A 25545-nucleotide genomic window follows, 5' to 3' on the forward strand; every position below is an offset into this window, starting at 1 on the left:
TTATTTATCCTTGACAGTTATATCATACGTTTCTCTTTAAGCCACCCTAATCAATCGTTTTCCTGGAATTAGATATACAATAAGTAAAGTTTAATATAGTGAAAATAAAACTGAGAAGATATCATTGTAGACAACATATTTGAATGTATACTCTGTTTGGATAAACTAAAGGTCAAAGAAACATTTCATTAGTAAGTTAATCTTATGCATAAAAGTATTTTTATCTAGACATTCAAATATCTTCATATTTAAATAATATAATATTCTTAAATCAAGAGAATTGAGAGAAATTCAGTAGAAATAAATGAAACAGTTTAAAAATAAATTGACTCTACATTCAAATTTTCTCCAAGTCAAAGATACTTGGAATGATTGGCAAATACCTTCAATGTATTGCATTTAAATGAATACTCTATTTTGAAAAAAATGTGACATTTTACCTTTGAAATGGCAGATGAGACTAATATTTTAAGTCACGTTGTTCTCTATCTACCAAGAAAGCATGTGAAATGATAATGTGCTAAGGAATCACAGGGTTTCATGTATGAGTTTGATTTTTTTCATTTTAGGAAATTAGAATCATTATCATAAATGTAACTGCTTTAGATCAGTATGTCACGTTTTTACTACATAATTGTGATTTTTTAAAAAGCTTCAGAACCTTGCAAATGAGTTTATTAAAATATTATGTAATTTAGATGCAAACGTGTACAATTTTCTTTGACCACTAAGGGGCTTTAGAGTATATCATTAATAGCTTAGTGTTTCAAAAGATTCACAAAGAGCAGTTAATTATGATATAAATAAAGAACAGAAATTCCAGTTTTCTGTGATTTTTTTCCTGGTGGATATCAAATTAGTATTGCTTCTTGCTTTTATAGTACATCCTTTCTAAACAGACTCCATTAACTGACACGTCTCTATATCACTCAAGCTTTCTAATACAAGGAAAATCTTTGCCACGTTCATTATCTCATAATATTTTTATGATTTTATGGTGAAGCTAATGCAAAAATATCTCCTAGGTGACTTATTCAATGACCTGTGGAGACTCTGGAATTCGGAGTTCATATGTGTCATACCTTTATAGTTTCACCTCAGTTTTAAATTGTAGTTAGAATTCTTCGAATTCCCTTCATGTCTAGCTCTACTCCTCTGTACCATTATATTACCTTTTTACATTATAATTATAAAACTACTCCACTGTTATGGGCTGAATTGTGTCCCCTCAACATTCATATGATGAAGTCCTTTTTGACACAGTTCCTTGTTACAGTCTGAATTGTGCTCCCCAAAATTATACGTTGAAGTCCTAACCCCAACACCTCAGAATGTGACCATATTTGGAGATAGGGCATTTAAAGAGATTAAGTTAAAATAAGATCATTAAGGTGAGCCCTAACCCAATATGACTAGTATCCTTATAAGATGAGAAATTTAGACACAGGAATGTAATGGAGGGAAGACTATGTGAAGATAGGAGAGAAGACAGCAGTTTACAAGCTAAAGAGAGAGGCCTCAAAGAAACTGACCCTGCCCAAAATCCTGACTTTGGACTTCAGCCTCCAAAACTGTGAGAAAATTAATTTTTGTTGTTTAAGCCACCTAGTTGGTGGTACTTTAGTACAACAGACCTAGCAAACTAATACACTCATTGAATTGGATATGAACAATCAAATATATTGTCTGTAGTTTTAAGGGGAGGAAGACTGAGAATAAAGTCCGGACCATTTTCTTAAATCCTCTACATGCACTACTACTTGTCCCATGCATGTTTTACTATATTTCATACTTTAGTAGATCATCTTTTCTGTTTTTGTTTGTTTGTTTGTTTTGTTTTGTTTTGTTTATGAGTACTTATGGTGGAAATTTCCATCAGTCATGTGCACTTATAAAGAGAGAGACATATCATGCAGGCCTTTCTCTGCCTTTGTCTTATGATATAAAAGGCAGAGGAGACAGCACTCTGGCCCAAACTGATATCTGTCCTTCAGGAAGGCATTCTCTCTTTCTTCATTTCAGTACAAGATCCACTCATCATTTCAACAGGACACATTGACCACTCAGTTTTTTGCTACCCTCCCTGGAGGCTTGACTAAATTCTGGCGAAGTCAATATGAGCAGAAATAATGCATGGAGCTTTCATAATACATCTTTAAGAGAGAGCCGGTTGTCCCCTAGTTTCCTCTTCTCCCTTCCTTTTGTGGGCTGGGATGGAGGAGTGATGGTGGTGTTGAGCAAGTTTTACCATGAGAATATAAATACCCAGAAGACTGCAGAGCAATGGAATGAAAGGGACCTACATCTTAGGAGAATTTCATGGCAAAAAGTTACTTCCCCTTCTCAGAATTTCCATGAGACAGACCTCTATCTTCTTGGAACCAAGGTATTTTGGACTTCTTTCTTACAGTGGCTCAGCCTGCACCTAAGTATATCATTATCATCGATTCAAGCTAAATCATCACATAGAAATATAATATTTGTTTAGGGGATAAGAAAAAAATAAGGCCAATGTAATTTTAAGCCTGTACCATCTGTATACTTGCTACTATAATTCAACTCTCACAATATATATGGTCCTGAACTAATAAATACAATTCATTATCTAATCCCTAACAATAAATTTATTCTGTGGCAGGGGGGAGGAAATTCACTACTATTTATTTTTAAAATCCCTATAAAACAAAAATTTATATCTAGTTGTACTCAACCTACATAAAGAAAATCAGTTATCAGTTCTGATTTGATTGCATGATTATAAGTTTTTAAATAAAGTGATTAAAATTTTCTAACTTTGGATAATCTAGATAGCCTTATTGAATTCAAAATAAAGTACATAGCTCTTAAACATCTACTTAATACAGGCAAGTGTTTATTAATTAAAAAAAAACAACTAGGGGGTAGGGTGTTTCTAAACGCCCAATAGTTTACAAAGTTTGAGGTGAAAACACATTATTAATATCAATCATTTCCTTTATATCAACACACTTTCAAGTAATCTAGTAATTAATCAACTGAAAAAAAAATTAAGCTGTATCTTGACCTTAAATTTCGGGAGCAATAATGTCTGATTGGCTGTCAGAGAAACAGCAAGAATTTACCAGCTGAGGATTAAAGGAAACTGTGCCCTCTGGTGATGGAAATGACAGCAGCTGCACAGACCTCTTGAGATTTTATTTTTTGATTGTGACATTGGTGATCTGCTGATTTTCTAGTCCTGCCCAGCCCAACTGTCTGCAGTTTCGTATCCTTGCCTTCTTCACAGTTGTGTGGTTCCATCTGGTCAGTCTGTCTTAGGCAAATCAGGCAACATAGAATCTCACCTTTGAACCGACTTTGTAATTAATTGTATATACATATAATTATATATATTTAAAGGACATATTCAGAATTAGAATTAGACCTAATTTTAAGTAAGCTTTGGGGACACTCTTGATAAAGCTTCCCATTGGTTTTACCATGATCTTGAAATATACAGATTTAAACTATTGATGAATTTTTGAGAAAAGGGAAATGAACCAAGATAATATTTGTAATTATATTATTGTAGCACATGAACAGTTCCTTCTAAAATTATGTTTTCATGCATGTTAAAAATAACCTTCAGTGATATAGGTTTTACCTTTCCCCAGGCAACTTCAGAATCCAAATTACTAGGCATTCCTTCAACTACTGATCTCTTTGTCAACTCCATATCTGTAGCTGCCAGCCATTCTGTCAAGGCATTCATTTCCTTTCGCATCTTCCTGGACAATTTCAAGCATTTCTCCAACTGTTGCTTTCTTTCTGTTACCTGAAAAAAAAAATGATAATAAAATGTAATTTGATTTACTTCTTCAATTCAGCTTTAATTATAGCTACTTAATTCAAATTTTCATAGTTTTTCATTTTAAAATCATCTTTTTCTTACTTTAAAATATTTTAGAAAAATCATATGTTCTGAATATTTGTAGCGAATAAACACAATCTAGAAAAGATGAGATCCTGTCTCTAAAAGATAGTGTCCTGTATCAGGTAGAAAGAAAAGCTATAATGATTTTCTCCAATGTGAATAATTCATGGCCATTTTTTTAAAGTAAATAGAATGAGGTAAGTTAAACTGAAGATAGGACACATTTCTTTTAGAAAACCTTCAATCACTAGTTGAAGAGATGGGTAAGCAGGTTGACAATTCTCTGTATACAAATTAGGCTTGCTCTTGCAGGTAAAGAATCAAAAAGAAGAAAGAATATTATGTCGCTAGAGGCAAAGGTATTTCTATAATGCTTAGAATGGTCAATGTTATTATCATTGCATCTGTAAAGTGTCTAACTTTTGCACAAAAACCAGACAAAAAAATTGATCACTTCTTCCTTAAACATACTTTTGCCATCCGATGAAGGCGAACAAAAAATTAATTCCAAAACAAAATTTTCACTCTCAGTAATAAAGAAAATCATGATTTGATTGTGTGTTCCAGTTCTCAGTGTTTAAAATTAAGACCCTCCATTTATTCGAAAAAATCCAAAACACTAATTCGAAAAGATATATGCATCCTTATGTTCATTGCATCATTATTTATGATAGCCAAGACGTGGAAGCAACTTAAGTGTCCTTCAGTATATGACTGGATAAAGAAGAGCTGATACACACACACCCAATGGGATATTACTCAGCCATAAAACAGAATGAAATGTTACCATTTGTAACAACATGGATGGACCTAAAGGGTGTTACGATAAGTGAAATAAGTCAGAGAAAGACAAATACCATATGATTTCATTTATATGTGAAATCTAAAAACAAAATAAACAAGTAAAACAGAAATGAACTCGGTACAGAGAACAAATTGATAGTTGCTAGATAAGAAGGGAGTTGGGTAGCTGAGTGAAAAAAGGAGAGGGATTATGAAGTACAGATTGGCAATTACAAAATAGTCTTGGGGATGGAAAGACAGCATAGAGAATATAGTCGGTAATATTGTAATAAATATGTATGGTGTCAGGTTGGTACTAGACTTATAGAAAGGAAGTACTTCATAAATTATGTAAATGTCTAATCACTATGCTGTAAACCTGAAGTTAATATAATATTGCATGTCAACTGCAATGGAAAAATAAAATAAATAAAAATAGAAAACAAAAATAAGACCTTCAAAATCAAATTCTTCCTCATTCTCATACAAAGAATGAACAAATTTGCATTTTCCCCACCACCTTTCCAGATGTGTCTACATTTTTTAAGTGTATAAGTTGGTTTATTGGTCAAATGCAAAGCCCAGAATCTCTTCCTGATACATTATATATATAAAACAAGTGAAAATATTTTTAAAGAATTTAAAATGCTACAGTCAAAATACCCTGAAACTGCAATATGAATTCTAAATACTCAACAGAACTTATTAGTTTCTTTAACAGAGGTGTGTATACATTTAAAAAAATGTGTAGTCCCTTCTCCTTTTCCCTTCTTGGAAATAAAAGCATCTGCCGTTTTGACTACAAGGATTTTATTCATGTGTGGAAGAAAAAAAATACACCTTATGATGTGTTTCTATGCATACTTATTTTTTCTATGCACTACTGATAGAAAAGAATTCTAGATTTAATATTTCAAAGAAATTCTATCTTCTCAGAGTTAATGCATTATTGATTTTTATTTATTCTATTTTGTTTATATCCAGCTAAATAGGATTTAATAAAACAGGAGACACTGCCATCTTAAGGAAAATTGAGTTTTACACTTTTATGTGTGTGCTGGAGAAAGGATACATTTAAAAGAGTGCCACCTGCAGTAGAATGTTTTAAGTCATTGTTTCATTAATACTTAAAAATGTGAGGCTGATAAGTATTGAGTATTTGAGTCTGAATATTCGAGGCAGATATGAATATTACTGTTTATGTATATTTCCATAAATATCAAAACATAGAGAAGTCACACAAGGAATTGTAAGTATTATTATATCTAGAGTGGTAGATATATCTTTCAAAAAATTAAAGAGATTTAGATAGAAAATACTCTGATTTTTATTCATTGAATAATTAAGCTAAGTTGATGATATTAAACAAGCTAATAAAATTGTGTTCTGTAACAAAAATAATATGGACTGAATTGCATCCCTCCAAAATATGTTGAAGCCCAAACCTCCAATGTAACTGCTACCTGGATATAGGGCCTTTAGTAAGTAATTAGGTTAAATGAGATTATAAGGCAGGATCCTAATCTGATAGGACTGTGGCTTTATTAGAAGAAAAATCTTTCTCCCTCCCTCCCCTCTCCCCTTCCCTCTCTCCTCTTTCCCTTTCTCTCCTCACCCTGAGAGAATGCGATGAGAAGGCAGCTGTCTGCAAACTAGGAACAATACTCATTAAGCTTGATATTTCTGAAGTTCCTAGCCTCCAGAACTGTGATAAATACATTTTTTGTTGTTGTTTAAATCAGGGGTCCCCAATCTTTTTGGCACCAGGGACCAGCGCTCCTATGAGAATCTAATGCCTGATGATCTGAGGTGGAGCTGAGGCAGTGATGCTAGCGCTGCGGAGCAGCTGCAAATACAGAAGCAGCTTCGTTTGCTGGACCGCTGCTCACCACCTGCTGTGTGGCCTGGTTCCTAACAGGCCACAAACCAGTACTGGTTCTTGGCTTGGGGATTGGGGACCCCTGGTTTAAGTCCATGGTATTTTGTTATGGCACCCTGAGTTGACTAATGTAAAAAGGTATATTGAATTGAGCAAGTACAACCATATAAATTCTGAAGATGATTAAAACAGAAGGTTTTCTCTTTTTTATATAAAATAAATACTATATTAAGATAACCTTTGTTTCCTTTGATTTTATTAAACAAAATCACTGTTGTTGAAGGAGCTTGGAAGATTTAAATGTAGACATTTTTTTCTTAGAGAAGGAATATCACAGAATTTTTATAAAATACTTATAAATATTCCCTTTATCATTAGTACTTCTAAATCTTCATTTCAAAAATAAATTTCTGCCCAAATTTTCTACTATATTCTGTCATGCTATTAAAGCTAAGTATAATTTCTTAGAAATATTTCATTTTACTTTAAATGATATTACTAAGTGCCAAATGTCACTTGAATCTTAGCTGAGTACCAAAACATCTTTTACGTAGCTTAATGTAAAATACTGGAATAGAAAAGGCCAGGTCAGTACTTGCTATTGATGATTCATGTTTTTATGACTACTTTTTAAATGATTTATCATTATCTTGAACCATCAAAGCTCTAAATCTATAAAGAATATTTGATTTGGGGGAAGTGAGATAACTACACTAGACATTCCACAGTTTCGAAAAGAGATGGAGAGATTTAAACACCTTTTTCAGTGAGAGAGGAGTGGGCATTAGACCCTTATCAGAAGAAAAATATTAAAATAATCACAGAGCCATAGGACTTAATTGGCTATCCATGCTATCTTATTAGTCAAAGGTAGTGAATGATACAATGCTTATCATATAGGGAAATCATTTCTGTGGAATGTGCCAACTCTTATCTGGTCTATGTGGAACATATCAATTCCATTGTACCTAAATATAAGGAGGTACATAAGTTTATAATAAATTTACCAGCCTTTGAGTCATCACAAGTAAATTTATAAAATGAAAAAAAGGCAAGTGTAGAACAAAGAAACCCTTTTAGAACCATCTGATGGACCAATAACAATCTCCCCAAGCTTTACATACTTTTTAATGTAGACTGAAATAAGATGCTCTTGATTAATTATTATTTCTTAATAAGAATTGCACATGAGTCTATCTCTGTCTCTATCTCTATGTACCTATGTATGTATGTATATATCTAATCTATCTATTGAAAGAAAATTATTAAGACTTTCTAAGTCATTAAATGTACATAATTGCTGTCTCTTGTTTTATAATTTATAATTTATAAGACTTTCTAAGTCATTAAATGTACATAATTGCTGTCTCTTGTTTTATAATTTATAAGGAAAGTGGGAAGTAGCCACTGCTTGTGGTTTCAGCATGCATGCACCTTTGCTCCCAGCTCATTATAATGCAATTTCAAAGCTGTTATTCTTTCGTCAAGCTCTTTAGGGTTTTCCGTCTGTTTCTTCTGCACAATCTGACGTCCAGTTTTGATCACCATCTCCACTTCAGACTTCACTTCACTCAGACTTTTATACAAGTTCTAAGTTAAAACATAAAACAAAACATAATAATAAGCAACAGTGTCTAACACTATTATTTATAAAAAGAAATAAGGGCAGAGATCATCTTAGTTACTATTTCATGTTTACAGTTTTAAAGGAGCAGTGTTTTGCAGCTGTGATCAATATGCAGCTTTTGCATTTTCTGTTGAATGAGTTTCTATTTATAATTATATATACACATACAGACATGAATAGTTTGTAATCTTACTAAAGTAAGAGTATATCATACATTTAGTTTTTCGATCCAGATTATGAAGATCATTTTTAAATATTATATGACTTATATTTTTTGTTTTGTAAACTTAATTTTGGTTGGCATACAATATTTTAAATGTCAGTTATATAATTCTAGTTTTAGTTTGGAAAAATTCATTTACTCATTCACTGAATGCTTACTATGTACCAGACAGTATTAGAGTCACTAGAGAGTGACAGCCAGAACAAACAAGTTCCCCATTGACCTCATGGCACTTACATCTCAGTAGGACTAAATTTCCAGATCATAATATCAATGTATTAAATCATATGGAAGGAAAGAAGGAAAGTTTAAATACTTTAATGAGATCCAAATTTATTTTCTTAATGGGGCTGATCAACATAGAAAAATGTTACTTAAAACTCACAGGTACATCACAACTACAAAGAACAAACATATCATTTCACAAAAGTATACGCTAGGAATCAATTCTGTGAATTTTGGAATCAGAGATATTTCCAAATGATTTACTCTTTAAATTAAAAAAATCTTAATGATTTACCTTTATGATGCAAGCTTATCCAAAGAATCTATTGATGACGGTGAGAATTTACTATATTTCTTTTCAGTATTTCCATTTAAAGATATATTCGAAATATCACAAGAATTAAATAACCATTTAAAAATATATTCAAAGTATCATAAGCATTAAACAAAGGAGACTTATTTTTATATTCTGCAGAGTCCTTAGAAAATTATAGAATCAAAAAAGACACCTATAGAAGAGGTATTAAATGGCTACTATTTCAGTAAAACTTCTTGTCTCTCAAAACACCTGTGCTAACTTTTGTTCTTAATCTTAAAATTACATAATTCTATAGTTAACTGAAAAAAAAATTCTATTATAAAAGAGATCATCAAATACATCTTAATAAGGAAAGTTAAAGAGTAGCTGTGTATGTCACCAGAAATACATACCACACAGTGATTTAACTGTGACTGTACTACTTCCTGTTCAACGCTCTTCGTTTCCAAAGCAGGCAAATGCATCTTCACTTCATCTAAGATCATTTTACTTTCCTGTAGACGCTGCTCAAAATTGGCTGGTTTCTGGAATAATCGAAACTTCATGGAAACATCTTGCAATTTTTTCTGTAAAGACAATGTAAGAAAGCACCAATTTAACTGCCTTGCATACAATAACCACTCAAATTTTGTTAATAGAGTATCCTTTATTCCTGAAGATAAACAAGAATACAAATAAAAACTAAAACAATCATTTTCCCTCATTTTTCCAGCATAGAGAATATGTGCATTTGAGAGAAAAATTCAGTAATTGTTCTTAATATGATACTAAATAAAAAGTAATTTATAATCTATTTTATCCTTAAAATGCACAACCCAAAATGTCTGTATCATTTATATATCATATTGGAGTTTTCAAATAATAGCCTCGATCCCAGTTTTGCCAATAATCAAGTCGTCTAACATAGACTGACTATGTTTTAATGCCCAACTAAAACAAGTTCCTTAGTTTATGCAATATGTACCTGTGCCACATCAATTTGGGATAACACCCTTTGGGCAGCCTCCTTTCCCTGGTTGTGTTTCTTCATTTCTTCTAAACTGATCTCATGACTTGTCAAATCCGATTGAATTTTCTGTTGAGAGGACAGCATTATTAGTCAACGTGCTCTGTAAATTATCACAAAGAACTCACTTTCGAAGAAGATGGAATTCACAGAAAACGTTATTACAATATAGCGTCTTTTAAAATGATAATAGTTTTTACTTACTAAAAGTTATCAAAAATGAAATGACTTGTTTCTTTCCTAATGGAGTTACTATGAAAAAGAAATTATCCTTTTGACTCAGTAATAATGAACAAGCTATTCCAGATATCATTTTCAGAAGGAAATATATGTATATTATATTGTGTGTGTGTGTGTGTGTATAATTTTTAAAACCTATACTGTTACCTTTGAATTTACCCTCAAATCTGACCAAATCTAAGAAGTTAACCTTTATAAAAAAGTTAACTGTAACAGAGATAAGATATGAGAAAGTTGCATGTGGACAATAGTCCTTAATAGTGAACTGTACTTGGTCATTCTGTACTATGTTTAAGTTAAATTTCAGGAAAACTATGGAAATAGAAAAGAGAAAGTAAATGCCTCAATTGGCCTTCCTTTTTGTTTCCTACATGCTTAACATCTTCTTATAGAGACTGATTTTTAAACTTTAAATAACTATATTTCAATAGTTTCTTTATTGAATAAAGAAATTTTTGATCGAGTGCTATTCAAAAATATGTCTGTATTTAACTTAAACTCTTCTGAGTCAGTTACAGGAGTAGGCCAAATGCTGTGGTGTAGAGAGACCAAAACAATAAATTATTCATTTCATTCTGCCAGATCTACAAAAATCAGCTAGTAGTCAATTCATTCTGATTTAAAATTCATTCATTGTTAGATTACCATAAATAAGTCAGAGAAGAGAAAATTGATTAACTTATACCAGAGTGCCCATAAAATTTTCATGAAAAACAATTTGTATAATGCATGTTAGTGTAACCTAATTTACACCAATTAGAGTCAATTTCAGCACATATTATTAGAAAATAACACCAGTTTGTTCAGTGGTTACCACAGAGAAATACAGCCCCATAATGTGTAATGAGAATTATCCCAAGAAAATGGGTTAAGTGGTGAAGGAGTTACTTAGGATACACGATTGTAAATATACTTTAATTTTATTCCTTAGCATATCAATCCTAACAATCATAAAGGTAATTATGAATTATTTAAGTAGTTAGAATTATGGCATAAAATAAATAAGAGCAAAGACTCATGCATATGCATATTACTTTTGTACCATATATAGTACAAAATTACACATAGTATAGTTGAATTACTACCTTGCATAAGAAATAGTGCTATGTACTATTCTCCAGTAACCATCGAATTTGGTAGGCGGAGGGGGGCGGGCAGTAAGGGATCTATGTAAATGCATAATAACATTATTCACAGAGATAGAAATGCTAAAGAATCTATAAAATTCAATGGGAGTATATGGGGTAGAATAACGCTGAACAGGGGATTTAATAAATGTCATAGGAGAGATGATGTTAAAATAGAGCTCTGAATAATTAGTAAGCATTACTGAGAATAGCAGATGTTTTAGGGGGTTGATGGCTATGATGTTTCAGGTGAAAAATGTTTAGCTTCTCAAAAAGGTGGGTCAATAACCACCATTTATCTGCCATATAACCCTGGCCAACCACAAATCATGAATGATTAAAACACGGACAATACTTGTGCTCAGTTAAGTCCATTAGATTCTCTCTCAAAACTGACAGGAGCAAGTCTAGTCCAACTCTGTGAGTGCTAGGAACTGTGTCACATACGCTAAGAGAGTGTGCTTATAAAGTCCATACTTTACTGTGTCAGCTGAGGAATAGCAAAAGGCCATGACTGAAGAGAGAAGAAAGATATAGATGCTTAAGAAGAGAAGTAGAAACAAGAATATTCATGGTTTTCAATCATAGGCTGAAGTAGATGGTATTTTTCAAAGGTGGCTGCAACAAATTTCCATACCTCATGCTCCTCTTATCACCACTAAGATGTAGAGTTTATTTCTTCATCTCTTTAAATCTAGGTTGGCCCTTTGATGGCCTTGATTAACAGAATAGGGCAAAAGTAATGTTCTGCCAGCTAAGAGAAAAGCCTTGAAATGGGCTAGCAGCTTCCACTTTCGCCTTTTTGGAACACTTGCTGTTAGCATGCTCCCTCTTGGAAGCCATCTGAGATGGCCTAAGGAGCCTAAGCTATAGAGAGAGGCTGTGGGTACATGTTTCAGTAAGCAATCCCAGATGAGCTTTCAGGTGACAGCGAGCATCAACTGCTATACATGAGTGAGCCATCTCAGACATGCAGCCCAGGTGCATTTACAAGCCAATAGCTAGTTACAATCACATGAGAGACCCCAAGAGAAAAATATCCAGCTGAGCCTTAACCCACAAAACCATAAAGAAAATAATAAATTGCTGTTACAAGTAACCACACACACAGGTTCGAGGCCTTTCCTGAGTCAAAACTTTATTCTTGCCCTAGGTTTCCATGAAACATACCTGTATCCTTATGACAAATTTCTCTCCCTCATTTTTGTTTTTTGTTTTTAGTTAATTCAGTATTGTTACTTTATATCTAAGCATCCTAAATAGTATACTGGATATGCAAAGAGATGGAAGTTTTAAAAACAAAAATATTCCTAATTGTGAGAAAATATGGTATAAGGCCAAGTCCTGAACAGCATCAAGGGTTTAGGAGAACTGAATGCACACTGACAGAAATATAACTAGAAATGTAAGTGGGAGTGAGGTATTAAATAACCTCATGTCCTAAATTAAAAGTTTCTGGTATTTTCCATAGGAAGATAGACTTTAAAATTTTTAATTGATCAGAATCATAGATAATAACAATGTCACTACAACTAGTTAATCTAGTAATTATGGAATTGCCTAATGAAATAGTACCAGCAATAGCAATACTTTGAAATAAATTTTTATTAATCACTATATATAATATATATATATATATATATATAGCTACATATATGTACTTTTCAAAAAACCAGTGGGCACAGAGAAAGATAAATACCATATGATTCCACTTACATGCAGAATCTAAGGATCAAAAACTGACTCACAAATATAGAGGACAATCTGGTGATGGACAGAGGAGAGGGGGTTGGGGCTGGGAGAATAGTTGATAGATGGTCATGGGGATGGGGAGCACAGCATAGGGAATGCAGTTAGCATTAATATATTGGCTAGGTGGAAAAACAAAGGAGAGAAGGAGCAATTAGGGGGATAATTTTACAAACTATGTAAATGTCTAACCAATGTATTATGGACTTGAAACTAAAAAAAAAAAGGGCAGTGGGTGCTTATATAATCGAGATTTATTTTAGTGTATTCAAACATGAGAGGGAAGTAGAGAGGGAGAATCGGAAGAAAATCATGGATAACATAAAAATTTAAGGGATTGTGGAGAAGAAGGGAAGCAGTAAAAATAAGAGTAGAAACAGTCTAAGAGAAGAAAAAGAGATACAACCAGGAAAGACAGAAGGTGCCACTTAAATCAAGTGATGTGAGAGTGTGAAGAATGAGAGGTCAAGAATGTCAATTTTGAGACAGTTCAAATGAGATAAGTACTAACCAGTGTATGTTGTTAGTCAATGAGCACTGTAGCTGAACTGAGTCAGTGGATGATGAGAACAGAAATCAGGTTTTCCAGATCTGAAGCCTGGTTAAGAATGAGGAACAATCATAAAAAATAGCTTAAAATATTTTTTAAGATTTTTGTCTCCTCACATAATAAAATTTAAGTCAATGAGACTAAATTGGAACACATTTTAAGGCTATGTGAAAGGAGCCAATGGGTGAATTATTTTTTTAAAAATGTCAGGGAATCATATCATAACAACATAAATGTCTAACCAATGTACTGTATATTTGAAACTAAAAATAAAATTTTAAAAAAATATAAGAAGATAATTTATTAAGAAAAAAAAAAAAACCCCTGTGGGAAGCAAGAGGAAATGGAGTGAAGAGCAGTGATCAATAATCATTGGAAAATATTGACAGGATGAGAGGTGTCACTTTTTCAGAAGACAAAGGTAAGACATAAAGATCATTTTGGATGTGGGATGCTTCTTATGTGATGCTCTCTGGGAATCAGAAGAGAATAGTGTTAAGAGAAATCTGGAATTAAATCTCAAGGATCTGTCTTGCCACCTGGGAAGGCACTACCAAACCCTTCTGAGCCTGAATTTTTTCACCTCTGAACTGAGAATGATAATGACAAGCCAGCAATGATGCATTATCATAATTCGTAAGTGGAATATCTGGAAAAATTCTCAAGTCTGCAGTAGACAGCTACACTGGTTTCAATAAAAGGATAGTATATGTAAGAATATCTGTTCAAGTTGTGCACTCAAATATTTAGTCATAAATTGTCAATGTCATATATCATTTGTTTATAAGGAGGAGCCCCTTGGTATCTGCTTAGGATGAGAAAGGAGAGGGTCAAGGAGGAATTTAAAGGAAACCGATACAAGTTGAATAGCCATTGTGGGAACTGGAAAAGGAAACTGATGAGAGAAAACTACAAAAGAAATTCAGAGAGAGCAGAAGATCCAAATGATACATCTGTAACAGTATCAGTCTACATGTTTCTTAGAGTCTTTCATTGGTCAGCATTCAGAGTATATCTAGTAGAGAAGAAAATGAAATATACATACATTTCCTTAGCCTTTTACACTAGAGTGGTAAGAGAAGAGCAGTGAAGGAAATCATCATCATTATCATCACCACCCAAGTAGGTGTTTGTGTGAGTTTATCTCCCAACAGTTCACATAAATTCATTTAATCAGCTAATCAAACTAAGATAAGTATGTATCATCTTCATTACAAATTAGGGTAGCAATGTTTACTTGTCCAAGGTAACATAGCTAGAAAGTGGCAAACAATGCCCTTTAAACAACTATACTAACTATATTACCTCTTAAATTATGATTCAGAAATAAAAGCATCCTCCAAGTGGACATTTATCAGACCACACATTTTATCTTATCTATATATTAACAATATTTCATTTATCAATTCAAGAAACAAGTTCTGTGTACAAAGAAAACAGAAACAAGCTCATAGATACAGAGAGCATTTTCATGGTTTCTGATGGGGAGGTTGGGAGAGAGGGTGAAGGGTGAAGGGATTAAGAGGTAAAAATTGGCAGTTACAAAACAGTCATGGAGATATAAAGTATGGCATAAGGAATATAGTCAGGAATATTGTAATAACTATGCATGGTGCCAAATGAGTACAGGATTTATCAGGGTGATCACTTCATAAGTTATAAAAATATCTAATCACTGTGTTGTACACCCAAAACCAATATAATATGGTATGTTAACGATTTTAAAAAGGCTATATAAGAGTTTATAAGTTTGACCTTCATTTCGAGCTCAGATGTGGACTGGAAACACCATATGGAAATCCATAGCCCCTGCACTCACTCACTCACTCACTCACGCAATAAATAAATAAATAAATAAATAAATGAATAAATAAATAAATAAATAAATAAGAAAGAAAGAAAGAAAGAAATGAGTTCTGCTTCTACTACTGAATTCCGCATAGTGAGAACAAACCTAGTGTCTCTATTCTTAAGGAACTTTTGTTCTTAGGAGACAGAACATACAGATATAGGTAAATTACAAAACGGAAATATATGTAATATAATAGAAAACATCATGCTGTGTGATAAAAGGGAAGGAAAATATCCATTTCTATTATAGAATCTGGCAAATTCTTAAGAAATTGGCCCAATTTAAATTGCATATGGCTACGAGTGGGTTTGGAGGCATAGGGAATAAGAAAGTGGGATCTCATTCTGGGCTGTGGAAGCATGCTAACCAAGATGGCATTTGGAGCATGCAGAGTGTGTATACTTAGTTTCATGGAAGGAAGACTGGGTGTGGGTAGAGTGAGAATTAGTATCTAGAGGAGGAATTAGTGTGAAGCTACTGAACCTTAAGTTTCAGTGTTCCTCCCTTGCCAAATACTCTTCTATAATTCAGCATTTAATTTTCTCTTAGCAATTTATACAGTTTTTTTTTTTCCTTAAAGACTGGCCCCGCAAAGCTGCCTCTAATACCTTGGCATTATAAAACAAAGCCAAGATAACTTAAGTGATCATTGAAACACAGGTCTTCTGGTGAGAAATTCCACATTTTTCTAAATAAGTCAAATGGTTGCTACATGTCATGAACAATAGAAACCACAATGACTTACACACATCCAAAACCTGAACTTTTTATCTGTCACCAGGGGTAAAAAGGATCACGTGACTTATGAATGAAAGTTTGGCAATTTGGAACTCAGTACAAAGCATTACATGGACTCTGAAATGTCCATATCAATTTTAAGCAGTTAGATAGACTGTTGAGAGGATGAATTTCTGTATTCTTCAAAGGTCTCTACTACTAAAACCATTAAAATTAGAAAAACATGATGGTTGAATATCATAGAAAACTGAGATTATCATAATTTATAGGCAGCATTTCTAGAAAAATTCTCACATCTGTAGTACTATTTGAATATGATTAGAGGTCAAAATTTCTTTATAGATCAAGTAGATTGTGCATGAAAAGAGCCCAGTGGCTAAATATATTTTAGAAATTATATATATATATATATATATAATTCTGTAGTGAGTATATATATACATATATATATACTACAGAACTCCTCAGAATATTTTACATATTAATATACATTGTGATATCCAAGAAGAATACAGTTCTTCGCTCAAAGTGTCCTTTTGCCTTTTTCTGGCAGAATATATGACAAAAGTAGATTTGGGAAAAGCTATCTAATATACTTAATGAATATATTCAGTAACAACAATTCAATTCATTATTAGAGTTATGAGATAAAAATTGATATATATTTCCAATCAATTCTATTTTGGGAAGTTGTATATCATGCATGCATCATACTTAGCTAGCACCTTTACAAATTAATTCCACAATTCTTACTTTCAACTTATATTTCATTTTTAGTTGTATTTAGGATATTGTTTATTTAACCTCACAAGATTATTATTCTGGAACCACATAATTTAAAAAAAACAGCAACACACATCACTTTAGGGCAAGCTTATTGTGAAAAAGATAAGTGATTTGTTTAAATAACAGAGTATTACAGAAACTTCCAGGCAGAATGGACACACTCTCCTCTTTAAAAATTCCTCTAATAAAAAAGGTAAATATTACATTGTCTTTCCTGACATTATGATCAGACCATGAAAAAATAATATTGTAGAAGAAAACATTGGGAACGGAAGATTTAATCCAAAGGAAAATGATTTCCGTACTTGGCTACCAGGTTTGTAAGATCTGCTAAAGATCTAAAGGATGTATAATTTGAGTTCTATTTTTACCAAAAATATACACCTGCCAGGATAAGTATTTGAAGAAAACAAACAAGTGATCTTGAGAAATTGTCAGCTTGGCTTCATATAAAATCAGTAATTTCCAAAAGAAGCAAAATTAAATGAACCAGCGAATCATGGGCTGCCGATTTGAAACACCCAGGAATGCTTTACTAGAAGTTATCATTCCCATACCTTTCGGGATCATTAATTTTTTTTCATAAGTGAAATAACATAAAGCAATTTATATTATCATGCCATTACCAAAAAATAGCAGTTGACAATATAGTAATTATGTTCATAACTAGCACTATATATTGAAAGTAGGAAACAACAATGGAAATAGAAATAATCATTTTTCCATTAAAAATGGTAAAGGGCATATTATAGAACTAAAAATCAATCAGACATTAATGACATTCCCAATATAGCACTTTACAATTAACTGAGCAGAGAGCAAGGCTTTTTATCATGATTTACATCAGACCATTCTCATGTATCAAATTAATGACAGAAAATGGCAAGCAAAATTAAGCTGTAGCTGTCTAAAGTATTTAACAGAATAAAGAAAACTTTACGTAAAATAATTATTGGAGCTTTTGTGATGTCAAATAAAATGATTTCAGAGAAAATAACTGAAAATATTTCAAAAATAAATATATTAGAAGATGTCATATTGAGACTATTAATGGAGAAATATAACACTATCAGATTAGTCATTTTTAAACATAAGGAATTTTGAAATTGCGTCCTTAAGAAAGGGAAATGGCTACACACAACACAGAGTCACAAAATTAAGGGAAGAAAATGTACTGAAAGGTCTTGGATAATTTATACTTTTAAAATATGAAGAACATGAAAAAAATGTAATTATGACCATGAGCAGATAATTTTGAAAAGTTTCAGATTTTACTTTAGAATAATTCAGTAAGTGAAAATGTCAGAAGAAATTTACACATCTTTTTATTACTGTTTGTAAAAACAAAGCTCTAAGTCGACTAGATGAGGTAGAAAGCATATTACCTGCAAATTAAGTTTTTTTAGATAGAGAAGTTTTGACTTTTATCAGGAATATAACAGGCCAAAGCGCTCGTTATGCTGTAGCAACTACCATAGGCTATTTCAGGTTCCTGAGGTATACTAGAACTCTCGATACATATTTATTAAGTTAAATGTTTATGTACATATATATATATTTAATTATGTGTGTGCATATATATACATGTATATGTGTATGTGTGTATAAATTCATGCAATAATACCAAACATTTTCATATTGCCAAAATAAATTTACCTATTCACTTAGTTCAGTTATAATTACTTTGGTGGAGGGTTATGTTAGGAACTTTTGAGCATCTTCTTTCGCCTCTCTCCTACTACTCTGATAGAATTGGGGAGAGAAGTGATATGAAGGAAACAGTCTATTTTAGTGTTTCCTAAACATTGTTTCTTGACATGGCATTTCCGTGGTGTATTAACAGATATCTGGAAAAAAGGTTCTGTGGTTTAATAAGTTTGGGTTATATTTTTAAGCTTGAGAAATAAAAAGGGTCAAACATAAATCTTCAGAAGGTTAATACAACATATAAATTTTTAGAAGTAAACTTGATGACAGAACCTTAAAAAATAAAAAAAGTAAACACTGTGTGGAACTATTATTCCTTGAAATGCACCTGAGAAATGATGTTATTCTTAGGTATAAAAATGATTGATGATGATGATGATGATGATGATGATAGAATAGCTCGTTATAATTATGCATTTTCAAACAATTATGGTTACTTTTCAAAACAGATAAGAGACAAAACTTAGGGGGGAAATTTAATATACTGTATAGAAATATTGGAGAACTATAGTAGCTGTAGGTTAATTTTTACTTGATAGAGAGCTAATTATCAAAGTGGAGGAAACAGATCTGAGTTAAAGTCCCAACTGCCACAAGAACATTTTAGAAATGAAATCCATTAACTATTAAAATATGAACAATTGAAACATTATGATATTACTATGTAAGATTTTATAGTGGATACCAGTATGGTCACTGATTCTTTTTTCCATAAAAGTAAAAAGTTAATTTAAGTTAATTCCTGCCATTTAATTCTAAGTTATTTAACAAAATTCCTCACACTTTACCCTTTCCTATGCATTAAAACAATGGAGTGAAAAAGCTGATAGTAACCTGGAATTATTTTTTAAATATACTATTGGAAATATCCTCTATTATTAGTGTCTTTTAAAATCAGCTTTATTGAGGTATAATTTTCATACCATAAAGTTCAATGCATGTACAATTAAATGAATTTTTGTAAATTTAGAGTTCTGCAACTATCACAATTTAATTAGTGTTCTAAAACACTTTTATCCCCCCCAAATGATCTTGTGAGTCCATTGGCAGTAACTCCCCACCCTGATCCCCAACAATTAATGTAGCCTGTTCAAATATTCTCTTATAAATCTTTGACTTATCTACCTCATTGTGTTGTTGTAATGATCAAATAAAATAATGTAGATGCGTTGTAAACAGTCACCATTCATATGGACAGTCTTTGGAAAGGCCGAAATACGTACTTTTCATTAATCATTCCTTCTCATATAGGTAGCATTTCAATTTTAGAACAGATTTAAAATGAACTGCATTGTGTCTACCATCATATCTACATTACTGGGTAAAAAGAAAAGAAAATATTTCTGCCACGGCTACGTGGGTTTCCTATTGGAACCCAAATCTCTGTAATAGTTTTCTACTTTTTCTTCTTCTATGGTTAAATTATTTCGTTATCACATAAATCCTGAATGAATTCCTCTAAGTGAGTTTATACTATCTAATTCAGAAGTCAGTGAAGTAGGCTATAAAGTTATACTGTTTTAAGTCATTTGGCAATCAAATGTGCCTATTTACACTATAAAAGTCTTTTTTATTCCATAATGAAATCATAAGCTTAAACTTATAGACCAAAATCTGTTTTTATGTCCTTATTTTTTAAGCCATTGATTTAGATAGTTTGAAATGGTTACATTAAATATGGACAAATAAAGTGAGTTATAAGATTTAGTTTCAATAAACACAGGAAGACCTTGATTGTAAATTATTTTGATATGCAGCTAATGCAATTGGTTTAAATTAACAGCTTTCTTTAGTAAAAAAGAAATACCTCTTTTCTATTTATTAATAGTTTTAGCCACATTGTTGATGGTACCAAAAAAAAAAAAGAAATGGAAGGAAGAAATCTGATCTGCAGTGGACCCAGAATACCTCAAATTCCTAGCTTGTTGAGTAAAATATAGGACCGCTTTTCTATATTGATTAGGAAGTTCTCTCCTTTAATGATAACTTGTTTGTTTCCTAAATTGCTTTATTTTTTCCCCTTTCTCATACACATAAATCTACTATGTGAGATATGAGGTTGCAAAAGCTGGGATCAGGTATCTGCTGGATGAAAGAAAGAAAACAGTTTAACTATTGCAATTACTGCTAGGCAACCCCACTGCTTCTTGTGGTCATCTAAGTAACAAGGTCACGGGCTCCTCTAGAAAATGTGCATCATCAACACATAATGACATGGAGCATTTCAAAAGGTATCCATTTGGGATTTTATACATATTAGAGATCCAAAATTAAAATTACTGGAAAAATAAAATAAAGGGTAGATTAAAGTATCTCCACATTTTTAGGAATTACAAACATTTAAGTAGCTATTTAGACATAGTTATAACAGTTCCTACATGATTTAGAGGCACATCTAAGCTAACTGGCACATTAACATATGTGGAATTAGGGGGGGAAAAAAGAAGAAAATAAAAAAATCTAGCTGAGTTCATCTTCAAAGATCCATACTGAAAATTCTATTTGTCCAAATTGATTTGTTCATGCAGCACTTCTCAGCTATGTTTTCTACCATCATTCATTTCTCATTAAGAGTCAGGGGACAATCAGAATAGGAAGGATTTTCTCCCACTGAAATCTTGACACGGCTATAGTTGAGAATCTTTATCAAAGAGTCGTGAGGAGTATAATGTGAAAAAAAGACTGGAGCAATTTAGCCATTACTAGTAATGCACTGTCCAGATTTATTCTCAACCTTGGCTTCATGTTAGAATAACTGGGGGAAGTTTCCAAAAATTCTGATGGTCAAGTCTACCAAGAGATTCCGACGTGACTGGCATGGGGTGCAGCCTGGGTGCTTGGGTTTTTGCTTCCAGATCTTCGGCACTAAAACCAAATCTCCGTGTTTCAGTATGTTCTTCAGGAAAATGAAGGAGCAAACAATTATATTCATGCCTCGTGTTTTCTTGCAGTTATGCAATTTGATAATTTTATTCAGTAAAATTGTTTTGAAGGAACACTCATGGGTTTTATATTTTAATCATACGATTTTTGAAATATTCTTGTTTATTTCTATATCTAAAAGATAAATTTCTATATCAGAAGAGTTTTCTCCATTTGCTTTATTTTATTTGAATTGATAAGATGCCATCTTGATTTTCTAATCAAAAATCTATTTTTAAATGAGCTGGCATTGGGCAGTCGATATTGTGGTGTGGTTATACAATCTAAGATTTTGGTTATGTTACGTGTTATTTTTTGAAATAAAATACTCAGGTCAACATTTGCTCTGATATCCTTGCAGTATGCTGTTTACTTGTATAAAAAGCTAAGCTTTACTCCTGTAAGCTCATGTCACTAAATAAAAAAAATAAAATATTGTTAATCCAATTTAGAATCAAAACATGGTTTTCTAATTGTGACAGATAACTGATCAATTAACATTCTGAGGCAGTGGGACACTCATTCCTGCCCTAGAGTTATAAATACAAATGAAATACAAGGAAGTATCTTGATCTATATCTACTTTTATATATAATAAGGGTAAACCTATCACAAAGTTATACACATTGCATACATTTCCTTAATACTGAGAATTTTTTACATCTGAGAATCTAGAACAACTTTAAAAGGCAGAAAAAGAAGGCTCTATTAATAGATTTAAATTCAGTAGCAAAACTACCAGTGTGCCACATGGTGGAGTCAGACATCCACAAATCAACATGACCAGTTTGTGACAGGAAATCGGAGTACGCTTTTAAGATGACCAAATACAGAAATACCGTTCATTTTGTCCTGCTTCTCAGTGATATATTAATAAGTGCTCAATTTCTGAAAAAGGAAAGCTAAACCCGCTAATCTTTTAATTAGTAATGAACTTTCATGTAAACTTAAAGAAACGCATTGTTTTTAAATTAATACAAAGCATAAAAATTAGCTCCCATTATTTATACTTAGAAAAATGTCATTTTGTTGGCATTCTATGGGCATCCTTTGTCTTACACACCGTGCTTATGTTCTTAATTCACAACCTCTTTACTCTCTACTTGTTTCTTTCAAGGGAGTTTGAAAGTGAACTTTAGGAAATGCAATCCTTGAAAGTAATCTGAGTACTTGATAACGCTTGTTCCAGAAAACAATTCACTGGCTGTCATCTTAAAATAAAATCATGAAGAATGTTTCGATAGCTTTTGGGTAGTCTGCTCTTTCGAATATCATATATTACCATTTAGGGAATTCTAAGGCAAGAATTATCTTGACAATATATTTGCAATGAGAAATGTGTAGAAAGTGGATTTGAGCTTGTTGGTACTCAAAATCTCTTTTTTCAAGTAGATGTGAAATTTCTTCATTTACCTGTATGCTGGTATATGCAAGTATTTTGAACTGCTATAGTTAATAACACTTTTACTATAGCTTTTTTAATTTAAAAAACAAACAAATAAACAAAATACTTTATTATAAACTAGCATGTTACTTTCATGTTTGTAGAATCTTGCACTCAAATATAAATGAAAGAAGACACTCAGGGTCCTATACCACAACCTTTTCAACTAAACAATATTTTTCTTTCCCTTAAAAGCTCCAATAGTTTTATTCTACAAGCCTCAAAGTAATCTTTATATGTTTTATAATACAAATTTCTAATGTTAATATTTAATATTTAAACCGTTCAAATTTTTCTTTAATTCTATTCAAAAAGTTATAAGCAGTCTTTAACTGCTTATCAAACAGTTCTCCAAAAACATGTCATTAAAGTAAAAAAAAAAAAGTTCTATTCTGCCTTTAGTTTAAAATCATGTAATTTTTCTCAGTTCAGTAACTATTTCTCATTCCTATCATACTTTTATCCAAAGCCTTCGTATAACATTGTCTCTGTGACTCAAAATGGGACAGTCTTAGGAATCATTCATGTTAGGGAGCTTGACTAGATTTTTGTAAGTTTGGAGAAATGCGTATACTGGCGAGGTTAAAATCCTCAAGTGTGTTTGCTATTATCCTTCATTTACTAGAGTATTTACGTTTATTGTCCCAGTGAAAAACTCCCATGAGGATTTTATCATCAAGATTCTCCCTAAACTTCACTTTCTTCATCTCCAGTTGCAATGATCAATCCTTCTGCTCTGAACTTTCTAAACCGATCAAAATTACCTATACTCTGCCTCATATTCTCAGGGACTTTCTCAGGCAAACTTAGTATGGTAAAATCACCCATGCTCTATACACCAATGCCCTGGGCACCAATTTAAAAGTGATTCGCTGCATGGCAAAGGCACCGTAACCATGACCTATAAATCTAATACCTTACCCAATTAGTGGGGAGAGGGCCTTTGGGATGGGGAGATAAACTTCTAATGCCTCTCACATCATGGTATACTAGTCTGAGTTATCCTTGGTTATGGAGTTCATAATATGCACATATAATTTGAAAAGTAACTGTATTACCCTACTCTCAGAAAATTCTAAGGACATTTAATAAATAATACCTATGTTGCTTTATGTACATTTAAATGTTATTAAAAATAGAAATATAGAATTTTAAAAATACTTTCCAAGGTGCAAGTTAATTTAAATATAACCTAATTTTACTCAGTATAAAGTCAATTTAGATTTACTTTCATTACTATTTTAACTCTGATTCTAGAAAAACTAATTTAACACATTTTATAATTGGAATGGAATAGAGTTGTGTGTGTGTGTGTGTGTGTGTGTGTGTGTGTGTGCGCGTGTGCACGCGTGCATGCATGCATGTAAGTATATATAATATGATTATTAGTAATAAAATGCAAATTTACATCTCAAGATAACAAAGAGAAGTTGATAATATAATGTTTGAAAATCCAATTAAATGGTCCCATTAAAAATATTTTTGTTACAATTTACATTCCCATGGTTTCTCTCTGGCTTGAGAATACTAGTTTGAAAATATTGATAAACAACAGGCTTCGGTGTGATAGCGCCCCTGTCTTTTAGGTGTCCCTATTTCAAATTCCTCCATTACATACTTTTGAAAATAAATCTTAGAGTGCTAATCAAGAGCTCTCTTTCTCCTCTTACCTCCAAAGAGTCAAATCAGTCTATCAAATAACCCTCTGGACAACTATTTGAAAACATTATAAGTTAGAAATTCAGCAATATCTCGTTCAGATAATAAAAAACAAGAGAATAGAAGCTCATTCGCAATTCTACTTGCCTGGGCTTCCTGAGGCATTTGAGCTGCATCCACTTTGTCAGCAATATAAGCTGCCAACTGCTTGTCAATGGATGAAAGGGACTCCTGAATTAAGTGTAAGGAGTTTTCGATCTCCTGGGCAGACTGGATACTCTGTTCAAGCAACTTTTGCCTCCTCACGGCCTAAAGAAGAAATAAGAATGAATCAGTTAAATATTGACTCATTATTCTTCTGCAGTCCTGCTGCAAAGTAAATAAAGAGTCTAAATTCTTACACAATCACCTTTTTGTAAGACAGATTTCGCAGCTTCCTGCCACTCATTCAGCTCTACTTGTAAAAATAAAGAATAAGAACAAAGAATTAGCACACAGAACTACAGGATCAGAAGTCTCTGCAGGATGAAACCACAATATTATGTACATCGAGGAAAAAGGCTGAAGAAAATATTAGTGAAATCATCTCAGTAGTTGCAATCTGTCGTACTCAGGCTGAATGCTCCCCCTGATCTCATTATATAGTTCAAGAGATTTGGTTTACTTAGAATAGGGTCATCGTCATCACAATCCAATTCGAGACTGATAATCCACTTCCACCAGTGAGACACATATACAATCTGTTCAGAATCAGCTCCTTTTGAAAAAGGGAATTTTAGATAACCATCTGGTTAAGGATTTCTTTTGAATACTATTT

General features: G+C 32.3%; 1 protein-coding gene across 2 annotated transcripts in view; it reads right to left on the reverse strand.

The window, feature by feature from the left end:
- The window catches only part of DMD (dystrophin), a 2089898-nt gene that overhangs the window by 1201336 nt on the left and 863017 nt on the right, over positions 1-25545 (reverse strand). For both annotated transcript variants that reach the window (XM_011378471.2, XM_011378473.2), the window contains exons 30-34: positions 24876-25037; positions 9913-10023; positions 9341-9514; positions 7989-8144; positions 3623-3793 (exon numbers count right to left, since the gene is read on the reverse strand). In XM_011378471.2, the coding sequence (XP_011376773.1) occupies positions 3623-3793; positions 7989-8144; positions 9341-9514; positions 9913-10023; positions 24876-25037 (774 nt within the window). The remainder of the gene's footprint in view (positions 1-3622; positions 3794-7988; positions 8145-9340; positions 9515-9912; positions 10024-24875; positions 25038-25545) is intronic.

The sequence above is a fragment of the Pteropus vampyrus genome, unplaced genomic scaffold (assembly GCF_000151845.1).
Source record: "Pteropus vampyrus isolate Shadow unplaced genomic scaffold, Pvam_2.0 Scaffold340, whole genome shotgun sequence".
NCBI lineage: Eukaryota > Metazoa > Chordata > Mammalia > Chiroptera > Pteropodidae > Pteropus > Pteropus vampyrus.